Here is a 13,773-nt window from a genome sequence, read left to right on the forward strand (position 1 = left end):
TGGCCAAGTTGTCTTTGGTGTTTTTGTTTGAATTCAGTGTCTGATTCGTGACCGACTCATTTACTTAAGTTTTGTGAACCAGATTAATAAATTCATTTATTTAAAAAAAAAAAAAAAAAAGATTCTTCATGCTCTGTTATTGCTAAATTGCTACTGATAAGCATCCCAAGGAGATCTACGATAGATATTAAGATACTTATAAATGCTTACATTTGCATCTATTTCTCATACAAATAGTTTCATGTGACTTGTAATATAGCATACGAGTCCTAGGAAACAATTTTACAATACTTTGTGGTGCTTTATGTCCTTTTTGTGGACATTCGTTGTAATTGCGTGGAAAAGAACAACCATTACCATTATGTGAATAGAAGATGCAACTTCATCAATCATTCTGAGAAGCACTGGATTGATTTTGAATATACCACAATATTATTGTGTTTTCTTTTATACTTTTTCCTCCTGTCCTCTCTTCTGCAGTTTTCCCTAGCCTTTGGACTGTAACAGTAGAATGAGAGATACAGAGAGAGAAGAGAATAAAACGCTGATATATATTACATGTCTCTTTCAATTGAGTTTGCTCGTTTATCAGTGGCTTGTGTCTGACAGCCCATCACAGCTCTGAGACGGCGGCTGCCACCTCCAGCCTACTTATTGGTGCGGCCACTCAAATTGCCTCTGAAACAATATCTATATATGTACTGTACGTATATATTCACCACAGATTTTCACTCAATACTCTCTGTAAAACAATCTCATATTTCAACTGAGCGCTCCCTGCTTTTTTTTTTCCTCCTGAATTGCATTATTAGCAGTTTTGTGTCTTTCTCGTAATGCTCTATGATCACAGTGGAGAGCTGAAGTCTGAGGTGTTGAAGAAAGCTGCTAATACAGTGTTTTTTAGCCTGATCAATGGATTTTAATGACCTCAAGGGCACTTGACTGCAGTGGCCTTCAGTGTATGTTTGACTGTTTAGAGAGAAGTCGTTTCTTTTTTTTTCTCCTTTAACACTTCTTCTGTTTTTTTCATTGTTATGGTCTGGCTCGATAAGAAAAGAAAATTATAGCCTTGATCGCATACCAAGCCATTTAGAGTCAGTGATACAATTCTCATAGTGCATTGAATATTTCTTAGATTTAAGTACCATTTAATTAAAAAAAAGTTCTGAATCTAGGTGTGAAGTGAGTAATTTTTGGAGGTTAGAAAAATATGATTGATTTATTAATTGTATTGATTATTGTTAGCTTTATTAGTGGTAGTAGTTGTAGTATCATAAATTGTAAATAATAATAATAATGTACAATTGAATGATCAGTTTTACCCCATCTGCCATTCATTGAATAAACAGGATTATTTTATTTTATTTTATTTTATTTTATTTTATTTTATTTTATTTTGTTTTGTTTTGTTTTGTTTTGTTTTGTTTTGTTTTGTTTTGTTTTGTTTTATTTATCAGTTTCTCCCCATCTGCATTAAATGAAGTAACAGGATTGTTTTCTTATTTTACTTTTTATTTTTGTTGTATTATATTTTAATTTATTTTATTGTATTTTAGTCTGTTGTATTTATTTTATTTCACTTATTTTATTTTATTTTATAGTTTCTCCCTATCTGCCATTCACTGAACAAACAGAATTGATTTTTTTATTTAACTTTTTTTTTATTGAATTTTATTTTACTTTTTTATTTTATTTTATTTTATTTTATTTTATTTTATTTCCACCTGCCATTTAGTGAACAAACAGGATTGTTTTATTTTATTTCACTTTTTATTTGATTGTATTATATTTTAACTTATTTTATTGTATTGTATTATTTTATTGTATTTTATTTACCTTTTGTATTTCTATTTGTTCTATTTTATTTTATTTTATTTTATTTTAGCAGTTTCTCCCTATCTGCCATTCATTGAACAAACAGGATTGTTTTTTTTTTTATTTTACTTTTTATTTTATTTTATTTTACTCACTATATTTTGTTTGTTTATTTATTTATTTTCATTATTTTATTTTATTTTACTCACTATATTTTATTTATTTATTTTTTTATTTTTATTATTTCTTTTTATTTTTAGTAGTTTCTCCCTATCTGCCATACATTGAACAAAAAAGATTGTTTTTTTTATTTACTTTACTTTTTATTTTATTTATTTTATTTGACTTTGTTTTATTTTATTTTGCTTTATTATTTATTTTGTTTTATTTTGTTTCCATCTGCCATTCAGTGAACAAACAGGATTGTTTTATTTTATTTCATTGTATTATAGTATATTGTATTTCCTTTTGCATTTTATTTTATTGTAGTTTTTATTTTATTTTATTTTATTTTATTTTATTTTATTTTTTTCTTTTTGTCTTATGTCAAAGTGTCTTGAATCCATAATTTAAAAAAAAATCATTTTTTATCACATGATGTAGCATACCTTCCACTTACAACTTACTCTTCATTCAAAGCTTTGATTCAGACTCTCAGGGCCTGTTACCTAGCAACACTATATGATGTAGTCGTAGTAACCCGTAGTGATGCTAGACATGGATTTGAATCTAAATCGCTCTTCGCTGCATGTAAAACTCTCTTTTTCTGTTTCGCGTGCTTACTGACAACATTGTTAAGTGAAGAGAGTGTGTTGTTTTATTTGAAATCAGTGTGTGGTCATTATCTCTTCCTCACTGTAGACGAGACACTGGAAAGGGACCGCGTCTGTCTCCGCACGAGGCCTTGTTAATTTAATTAGCTGAGTTTTATCTAGTCGAGAGACACAGCTTGAGGTTTGTGTCCGCACTCATGTCCCCTTGTTTTTACTTCCAGACAGCCACAAGCATAGTAAAAATGTGAGTACTTAAAAATATGTTTTCATTTGTTCACCATCATGTCGTTCCAAACCCATATGGCATTAAAATGTCACTCTAAAAATGTTTTCCATGGCTGGATGTTTTATGTAATGCCATTGAGTTACAACGTTTGTGCTTGTTTGGGACATTCAACTTGTCTCCCGCAGTAAAAGGCAGTGATGGAAGGATTGACTCCACAGGCCTCTGTTCTGCTTTCCTTCCCTGTTTGCAGTCGCCAGCTTTGATTTGTTAAAACTCGGTCTCGCGCCTCCACCGATGCACTGCAGAGCCAATATGGCCGCCGTGCTGTTGAGCCATAATGGCTGTCTCAGTGGGGGTTTCCCTCCACATCCTCTCTGGTCTGTGAGAGATAACACAGCCTGCTGATTACTGCACCACCGCTCAGATCTCTCATTATAAAGCCTGCGAGATTTAATTCGAACATGGGGTTGTTTCTCAAAACACCACATATATGCACCATCAGTGGCAGGAGTAGCTTTTAGGTGGTTCTTTCATTACTCCATAAAACCCCTGTGTGCACCAGATTAAATAAAGTTTTATTTTAAGATGCTTGTAAGCACAAGGTGAGAAAGAAGCCTTACAGCTGCTGTGTGGAACAGGTAAAGGATTGGATTTTTTAGTGGTCCTTGCTAAAGCAATGAATGATACAGTACCTCAAATCATGTGGCTTATTTTGACTTGAAAAATGTCAGGGTAATAACATCATATATCATAGTTGGACCATATGACTTTGGCACGACATGTGACTTTGATTTGCAGACAGAAGTGTTTTTTTGTTTCTTAAATATAAATATTAAATAAATAAATCACGTATTTCAAATCAAAGCCTGTCTGAAAGAAAGTTGCACCACGTGACTTTGATTTGCAGATAAAAGTGTTGTAGTATTATTTCTTAAATCTATGGTAAGTTAGACCACATGACTTTTATTTATTTTTTTATTTTTTTATTTTACAAACCCTAATTTTCAGGGCGTGGAGTTAGATTTCTAACTGGGCTCTTCTGTCTAAAATTTTGTTTGATTTCATTATTATTTGGTAAATATATCAGAAGAAATAATAAAACTTTTTTGCAAAATCAAAACCTCTCTATGATTTTAGACCACATGACTTTGCAAAATCATTACCGTATCAAAGTCATGTGGTGCAACCAGCAGACAAAAGTGGTAAATATATAATGAATAATAAAAAAACAGTCTTGCAAAGTAAGGTCATGTGTTGTGACAAACAAATTCATGCGGTTCAACAGACTTTTATCAGCAAAGTCATGTGATGCGATCTGCAAAGTCATGTGGTCCAACATATATGACTGTTTTAAAGTCAATGAAATCAATAAACAAGTCAGTTAAATCAAATCAAAGTCAAGTGTTGTGACAAACCAATTAATTTGGTCCAACAGATTAAACTGTTTAAATTCTAAAACATTTTTGTCTTCAAAAAGTCATGTGGTGTGACCAACGAAGTCATGTGGTCCAACAGACAGTAGTTTTTAATAATAAAAGCAAAACATAAAATGTTTTGATTTAATAGTAAAAGTCAAGTCAATAAAATAAAAAAAAATAAGTCAAGTGGTTTAACCAGCAGACAAAATTGTTTAATTTTCATTATTTAAATATACAATAAATCACTTTTGCATAATAAGGTCACGTGTTGCGACAAACGAATTCATGTGGTCCAACAGATGAAATTGTTTACATACTAAAACACTTTTGTCTGTAAAATCAGTCATGTGGTGTGACCAACAAAGTCATGTGGTCCAACAGACAAGACTATTAATAATAAAAGCAAAACATAAGGCATTATACTTTAATAATAAAAGTCAAGTCAATAAAACCAATAAATGAGTCAATAAAATCAAAGTCATAAGGTACGACCAGCAGACAAATGTGTTTAATTATCATTTTTTAAATATGCAATAAATAAAAACACTTTTGCAAAAAGGTCATGTCTTGTGACAAACAAATTCATGAAACTTTTACATACTAAAACAGTTTTGTCTGCAAAATTCATGTGGTGTAACTAACTCATCGTAGAGGTGACTCCTGCAAACCCTCAACTATGTTGATTCTTTTAAAAATACTAGATTATTTGGCCTTTTTGTGACTAGGCAAAGTTAGTTCAGGTTGTGAAAAGTAAATATCAAGGTTCTCAAAACACTAATATTTCTGTGGAAAGAAAATTATATATTTTTAACTTTTCTTTCTTTTTGGGAATTATTAAGATGTTTACATTACAGTGTACTCTGACTGTGGCAGATGAAGATGAGGGTTTAGGGTTTTTGCGAGAGAGCATGTGGGTGGTAAACATTTGCTCTCCGATTGATAGAGGGGCCTCTAAATCAGTGTGGCCCAACTCTGAAATCAAAATCAGCGCCTATCCCACTCTGTCATTAATCAAGGGAAATGGCAGACCTCCCAAATTACACCGTCGCTCAGGTCATGGGGTGTTAGAGCCTGTGTGTGGAGGTCCAACTCACTTTCCACGTAATCAGTGTCTGTGCAGGCCAGCGCCCTCTGAGTGTGTAGCCCTGATTACTACAGACTCCTCCCATCAGATATGCACCATCACAACATGCTCTTAAAATCACTGTTGTTGTTCCTTTATATCGGGCCCCTTGGAGTCATACCTGATGCCTTCTTTAACTCTCAATGCTGTTTTCCAATACTAGGCTTGATGGCAGACTTATCAACGTCCACTCAGGGGAAAGTATTATTTTGGAAATTTGCTACTGGGCAAGATCGATGTTCAAATTTCCATGTCCTGTAGTGTAATACTGTGGTTACAGGGGCCAAATCAACACTTTCAAGTGCCAAATGTTTTGCCTTGGGAAGTAAATGAAACCATTATCTGTTGTATCTAACTAATTTTTATTATTTTATTTTATTTTATTTTGCAGAAATATTGTTTAAAAAAAAAAAAAAAAAATATATATATATATATATATATATATATACACACACACATAAAATGACAATACTTTTTTCTGATTAGTAAGTTTGATGATTTTTAATACAACCGTTGTTATGTTTAGCAGGAAGCTGATTTTAGACTCGTACCACTCGTATCTCTGATAGCCTCAAGACAAATGATTTCTGCTTGACGTGCAGTCCATCAGAAGCTATACAGTAGCTTCACTAAAAGCCTAAGATATAATTATTGATCCTCATGGTTGTAGCCTTTCATTTGTATTGATTGTGTGTGTGAGACAGTGAATGTGAGATGAACCTGTCTCGCTGTGATTGAGAGCTCTCTTTATGGATGTAGCTTGAGCAAGTTTTTGTTGTCACATCCTTAAATTCAGCCATACATCTGACATTCTGCCCATTTTCTTTGAAATGTCAGTTATCTTTTCGAATCGTCGACCCGAACGCTTTATCAAGGTCCATTCCAGGTTGTAAGGACATTCTTTGTTGCCCACCTACTCTTGACACACTTCACTAAGAACCTCATAAGGTTTTAGATCACCATCGTCTGTTAGTGTGATGACCTTTTCATCTTTGTTAACACTTTCTCTTTTTTTTTTGAAATCGTACGCAAAACTCTTTGTTCTGCACAGACAACAAAAGATGCTTAATATTAATATTTTACCTGAGGTTTGTTCTGTTGTATTGATGGCACAGAAAGGTTGAGATTTAGTAGGGTTGGACTTTGTGTCTATTTTTTTGACACATACTTTCTATATCTTTCCTCAGAGTGCCCAGTTTCTACAAGGTTACCAATGAAAACTATCACAAGGCAGCGGATGAGGTCAACGCCAAGTTCAAGTGAGTTACGTATTATGGCACTCGTCATCTCAGAGTCCAAATACAGATATTCCACATGCTTTTATTCATTATTTTTTAAGCTTTATCTATGTGGGTCTATATTATAATTGTGCAAGAGGAGTTTTTTATTATTTTATTTTATTTTATTTTATGGCATTTATTTATTTATTTATTTTGTGACATGCTTGCACACGAACATTGTTTTGTTGTTTTTCCTCTTTCTTAAAGGGACAGTTCATCCAAATATGAAAATTACGCCATGGTTTACTCATCCTCAAGTCATCCTAGGTGTATATGACTTTTGTCTTTAAGATGAATACAGTTGTTGAGTTATATTAAAAAATGTACTGGCTCTTCCAAACTTTATAATGGCAGTGAATGGGTGTTGAGATTTAGAAGCAAAATAAAGTGCATCCATCCATCATAAAAAGTGCTTCACATGGCTCTGGGGGGTTAACAAAGGCCTTCTGAAGTGAATTGATGCATTTGTGTAAGAAAAATTACTATATTTAAAACTTTATTAACCATAACCTCTAGCTTCCATTAACTGTTGTACTCACGTAGGTGTAGCATAGCTCTGGTGTGAATATGCTAGTCTCGCAAGAACCAAGTTTTGAACAAAGGAAAACCAGTCTCCTTTTGGCTTCTGTCGAAATCCTTTGAATTTTTCTTTACAAATCCTTGTTTTATACTTCTAATATGTGACTGATGTTTTGTGTTTTTAAATATGGATATTTTTCTTACACAAATGCATCGATTCGCTTCACGTGGTCTTTATTAACCTCCCGGAGCCATGTAAAGTACTTTTAATGATGGATGGACGCACTTTATTGGACTATAGAATATCAACAGCCATTCACTGATATTATAAAGCTTGGAAAAGCCTGGACATCATTTAATACACCTCTGACTGTATTCGTTTGAAAGTAGAAAGTCATATACACCTTGGATGGCTTGAGGGTGAGTAAATCATGTGGTAATTTTCATTTTTAGGAGAACTAACCCTTTAAGTATTAATATATATACACAACAATGCAGCTTACTCACACGGTAATACATATACAATAATTTCTTGTTTGTTTGTTTGAACATTTTCACCTTTCTTCACCTTAGTTTAAAAAAAAAAAAAAAAAAAAAAAAAAAAAACTGACTTTCTTCTGTGAAACACTAAAGAAGACATTTTTCCAAATGTCCAAGCTGCTCATTTCCATACAGTTAAAGTGAATGGCGACCAGGGGTGCCATTATAAAAGCAGCCCATATAAATCATGCACTATATTATTCTGAACCATACGGTACCTTTGTGTGAGCAGCAGAGCAAAATTTAAGCTGTTATTCACTAAAACCTTGTTTGACGAAGAATTATTATTCATAGCAAAATGTCTACGATAACTCATTTGGCATTTAAAAAGAAACTGATGAGGTTGAAGCCCAAAGTATACTCTGTTTTTGTCGACCACGTAGCCTTTCAAAGTATATTCTCTTTGATGTTGCGCGCGAACGCGGACACCCACAAGCGCTTGTCAGTGTGAGCGTCTGTTGTTGTAGCAGTCACCGCGGTTTTGTTGTTGTTCTGTCTCTTTAGTTTAGTTTTCTACTATGAAACAACGGCCTGGGACAGTGTTGCCACCTTGTGGAACAACTGATTATTGCAAAATAGCTTCAGTGCACGTGCAACCTCAGCGTACAAAGTACACACGGTTACAAAATCTGGTGGTGTGTACAGTACACATGTACTATTTTGATGATGAAAGTAGCGCCACATGCACTTTACACTGTCCCTCGCATATGCGTAAAAAGTGAATGAATGAATGATCCGAATTAATTTTTGGTCAAATTTTCCTTTGAACCTACAAACACACATGCAATCATTTATTACCTGATCCGGAAACACACTAAAGATGTTTCCCTCATCTATAGTGACAAACTTCCATAAACTCTTGTCATGAATGTGAAATCTTGGCCATTAGGCTCCTGTAGCTGGAAACATGTAACTGAAGAGCACTACAATTATAGGACATTTTGGCTCCATATGTCTTAATGTGGCCTATTAGCCCCAATAGTAATGCATGTTGGTTAAGGGGAAGTGAAGGGAGGCCAGCCTGTTTCAGGACTAGCCTGCGCTCACAAATCGTATTAGGCTGTCATTATCCCTCTTCCTCAGTGCCAACACAGGGATCATCGTCTCTTTAGAAATGTCAGAAATTGATTTGTGGTGTCCAGTGGGGCAGAATCAGAGTCGGGAGGGGGGAGGTTGCGCGGCTAATGCTAAATTGCATTAAGAAATGCATTAAAATAGCATTAGCCTGACATGGTTCTTCGCACAGGCCTGGGCCGGGGTGTCATGTGACCAGCGAGGCCGCAGTGGATGCTCTGATTGGCTGATTGCATTAGAGAGGTGCATTAGCAGCGCTGTGATTGGATTACGGGATGGAGGGAGGAGAGCGTGTGAGAGGGGTTTTTGTATGTAATGAAATGTCTTCAGGGTCTGATGTTACAAGAGGAAAGACGCAAGCTTTACTGACTGCGAGAATAATGAGGTTTAACAGCGTGTGCGTGAGAAAGAACCAAAGAAACTGCAAAGTCTAGGTAACATATGAATGATGGGCCACAGGTGTGTGTGTGTGTGTTTAGGATCTGCATTAGAAACACATCTATCTGTATTGCTTTTCCCAAATGGATATTTCAACATTATCCACTCTCTAAAGGGAAAACAGGTGATAAGATCCTATCACGAATTGGGTTGGGTAATAAGAATGAAGTATATTTTGTCAGAGCCTTTTGATTTCCTGAAAGTTGAAACTGCCCTAGAGATGGAGGTCCAAATCTGCATAAATGATGGAATTAATGTGAGTTTGATGTGATAATCTTTTGCTTGAAGTTTTAAATGGTTGTCTCTTCAACGTCTTCATTCTCTTAGTAGCTAAAAGCTTTTGATGTTTATATTTGGCTTCTGGAAATTCAGTCTGGTATAATTGCTTTCCCTTGCATGTGTATTTGTATAATATCATACCCATTTGATTTATTTGTATTTAGTTTTTCTTTGTCATACTGGATTTAACCCTCTTTCATCATATTTTAATCAGTATTTATTTTGTGCATAATAAAAGGGCAACGCCATGAACTTTCACTATTTTATCTGAACTCTTTAACTCTTTGTTTTTTGAAAAAGTTGCCATGATCATTTGATCATTTTTATTAAAGTTAATGGCGCCCAGGATATTTTGTTTTATGAATATCTAAACATGCAATATGTCAAAACAAAGAACAGAGCCTCTGCTTTTAAACAAAAAAACATTTTATTTTAGCTTCATGCAATTTTTTTTAAACACTTGAATGAGGTTAAACTTCATAAAAAAGCAATATTTTGATTTTAGATTTATCAATGAAAGCTGAATAAATATGCTTTTCATTGATGCATGGTTTGTTATGATAGGATAATATTTGGCCAAGATACAACTATTAGAAAATCTGGAGGGTGCAAAAAATCTAAATATTGAGAAAATTGCCTTTAAAGCTGTCCAAATGAAGTTCTTAGCAATGCATATTACTAATAAAACTTTAGTTTTGATATATTTACAGTAGGAAATTTACAATACATCTTCATGTAACATGATCTTTACTTAGTATCCTAATGATTTTTGCCATAAAAGAAAAATCAATCATTTTGACCCATACAATGTATTGTTGTCTATTGCAAATACACTTGTGCTACTTATGACTGGTTTTGTGGTCCAGAGTCATGCATCTGCTAACACCTGAGATTGCTTGTTTCTGCTTCTTCTCCACTGTGTTTTGATCCAGATGTTCAGTACTCTTTCAGAACATGTAAAAACACCTCATACCATACACTAATGAAAACACAGAAAGCCAGAAAATTCTGTCAATGGCGGGAAAAGAGTTGGTGGAATTTATATATAACCATTTCTCCCTAAAATGTTTTTTTAGTGGTGTAGAAACTAATTTGATGTCAACATGAAATGGCATGGAATGAATCTTAGTGGTAGTGATGTTCACAACCTTTAGTAGACCAAACTGAATTTGGAGCGCCTATGAAACAAAGCAATATGTTGACTAAGTGGTAGGTTAGGGTTGGAATGACATTTATCATCCAGTGGGGTAAAAGTAGAGTTTAGGATTTAGAGTTGAGGGATGGGGTTTTGAGGTCAAGGTTAAGTGAGGATTAAGATGTTAGGAATGAGGTTAGGTGTTGAAAAATAGAGGTTAGGGTTAAGATTTAGGGTAAACATTTAGGAGAGGTTTGAACTTGATTGAAAATGGTTGAGGCAGGTTTTATGGTTGAAAATTGGAGGTCAGGGTTAGGAATGGGGGTTGGAATTAGAGATGAAGAATAAGGTTAGGGCTATGATTGGTTAATAGGAATGTTGTTCTTGGAGCAGAAAAGGTTTTCGATCAGAAGATGTTTAAAAGTATGACCACATACAGTACACACTGCAGCTAAATTCGGTTTTCAATCCACCTTTTAGTGCATAATTCTGTTCTGTACACACATAGTACAGTCATTTCACGAGTGACAACCCAATTAAAATTCCCAAAAAATTCAGGTAGTGACATTTACTGAAATTTTACGCAGTGTGTAGAGAACCAAACTGAACAGCTAGCTGTTAAAGGGGTCGTCGGATGCAAAGTTCACTTTTACATGTTGTTTGTGTGTTGGCAGTGTATGTACACATCTACCCTATAATAATAAAAATCCAAAAAAGACCATAAAGAATCGTATCAACTTGTAGAAAATGGGCATCCGATGTCCTCTTTAAATGTTTGTCACTCCTGAAATTTTATAGCGTGTACGTGGCCCGTGTTGATATGTACGTACGTTCATACATGCATACAAATTAATGCATTTAATCCTGTTCACACACACACAAAACTTCTGTTCCTTATGCACACACACAGCCTGTCAAGCTATGCAGCCGTGGACGCTGGATGAATTACAGATAAATGCTTGAGTAGAAGAGTGTGATGTTGTTTCCAGCCACCTGTCAGTGCTGACCTTTGCCTCATCTCTGTGATGGTGTGTTTAAGCATGCACTCTGTGTGTTTGTCTTGTGTCTCCAGGGGGTTGCCGTACTCTGTCACACCGAAGCAGTTTCACAGCGTTGACCTCACCCTATGTTCTGCTATCTTCTGTTCTCTGAATTGGTGTAGATGTCTCTGCTCATCCAGTTTAGTCGCCCATTAACGTGTCCTGTTTGGGTCAAAGAGCACTTGTTGGAATTGGTGTTCCAATGCGCCACACTACAGTTTTACATGATTATCAGTGTGGTTTTAATGAATGGTTAAACCAAGTATGGACTAAGAGCTGATACATGCGCTACACAAGTATGTGCAAAAGCTTGGTTTCATGCATCATTGTTGGAATGTATTTTAATGTGCATTAGGCCTATAAATCAGCATTGCTGCTGTGCGACACTATAGTGGGCATTAGCATAAAACTATAGTTTTGTTATAGTCAGATAATTAAAAGCCAGTAGCATTTTGTGTAAATAAGAAGTAAACAAGTAAAATGCTAAATTCTATGTTGTGTTGTTATAATAAATTACGATTAGCCTATTCTTTTATTATTGCATTTTTTTATTATATAGCATGCAGTGGAATAAATGTAATTAATTTTTACATTATCTGAAAATTGTCATACATTTAGCTATTACAATTTTCTAAAAAAAAAAGGTAGTATGTATTTATAAATGTATAAATAAATAGTGTTTATAAATTAATATATTGATGTTATAACTTTTCGTTATTAAAATCCAGTAGTATTTATTAATAAATAAATAATGAATGAATATATATTATATAGCTTAATAAATAGTAAATACTTTAAATACTATATTATTTACTTAATAAATACTATAAATTGTATTTATTTATAAATATAAATAGTGTTTATAAATTAATATATTGTATATTAAAATAATGTTATATATTATTACAGTGTATTACAATTTATTCTAGAAATGTATAAAATATATTTTTCTAAAATGTAATTTTATTTATTATTTTAAATAAATAAAAATCTAAAAATCATTGTACATTTAGATATTACAAATTTCTAACAAAATTCAGTAATATTTATAAATAAACAAATAAATAAATACATCTATTTAAGTTATATATTGTACAACTTAATAAATAGTAAATGCTATAATACTATAATATTGTTTACTTAATAAATACTATAAATAGTATAGTAGTTTAAATGTTATATATTATCAATATATTAGAGATTATTATAATTCTAGCAGATTGTATATTTATAAAATGTAAAATATATTTTAGAAATTATAAAGTATAAAATATTTGCTTAAAAAATAGTTTGAAATGTATTTAGTTTAAATAAATAAAAAAGCAATGATTCTAAAAAAAAGATGATTCTAAAAATCATCACACATTTAGATATTCCGAAAGAAACTTTTTTCATTATAGTCCGATATTAAAATCCAGTAGCTTTTATTTATTTATTTACAGTATTTTATAATTAAGTTATATATTTAAGTAATGTTGTATATATTACTAAATTATATTACAATTCTAGTAAGTTATAAAGAAATGTATATTTTACTAAAATGTATTTTGTCTAAATAAATGAAAAAAACTGTAAATGCAGATTTTTATATATATAATAAATTATAATGATTATTTTCTATTATTCTATTATTATTATATTTTTCTTTTATTATTTTTATAAGTATTATTATTATTAAATGATATATATTTATATATTATTTATACATTGTCTAAAAATCAATTTACTTTGAGTGTTAAATAATGGTAAGGGAGTCAAAGTTTTAGAGGAAATGAACATATATATACATATATATATATAAAATGTAAAAATTTCTAATATCAACTGGCACAATACCGATATATTGTGCATCCCTAGCGTCTACATTTGCATACATTGACAGAGGTTGTTATTGACCCTGCATGAGACTGTGTATTGGCATTCGCTCGTGTCTCCTTGGAAAAAAACCCCCATCGTACCCAGCAAAATCTCAGACTGTAATAGGCTGCTCTTTAGAAGAAATAACTCCTCTTAAAAGGCCATGAAGTTTGACTGCCTATTGAAGCACAGCTTGACCTGTCTCAGAGAACACAATTATAGCTATTACAACGAAATATAAGTGAACGGCAGTAGA

At 32.9% G+C, this 13,773-nt stretch overlaps 1 protein-coding gene across 1 annotated transcript in view; it reads left to right on the forward strand.

Annotated features, from left to right (window-relative positions):
• Positions 1–13,773, forward strand: part of chchd3a (coiled-coil-helix-coiled-coil-helix domain containing 3a) — an 86,159-nt gene that overhangs the window by 57,520 nt on the left and 14,866 nt on the right. Inside the window, exon 8 of the mRNA XM_051108538.1 lies at positions 6,552–6,614. Within this exon, the coding sequence (XP_050964495.1) occupies positions 6,552–6,614 (63 nt within the window). The remainder of the gene's footprint in view (positions 1–6,551; positions 6,615–13,773) is intronic.

This window comes from Labeo rohita, chromosome 4 (genome assembly GCF_022985175.1).
Source record: "Labeo rohita strain BAU-BD-2019 chromosome 4, IGBB_LRoh.1.0, whole genome shotgun sequence".
Classification (NCBI taxonomy): domain Eukaryota; kingdom Metazoa; phylum Chordata; class Actinopteri; order Cypriniformes; family Cyprinidae; genus Labeo; species Labeo rohita.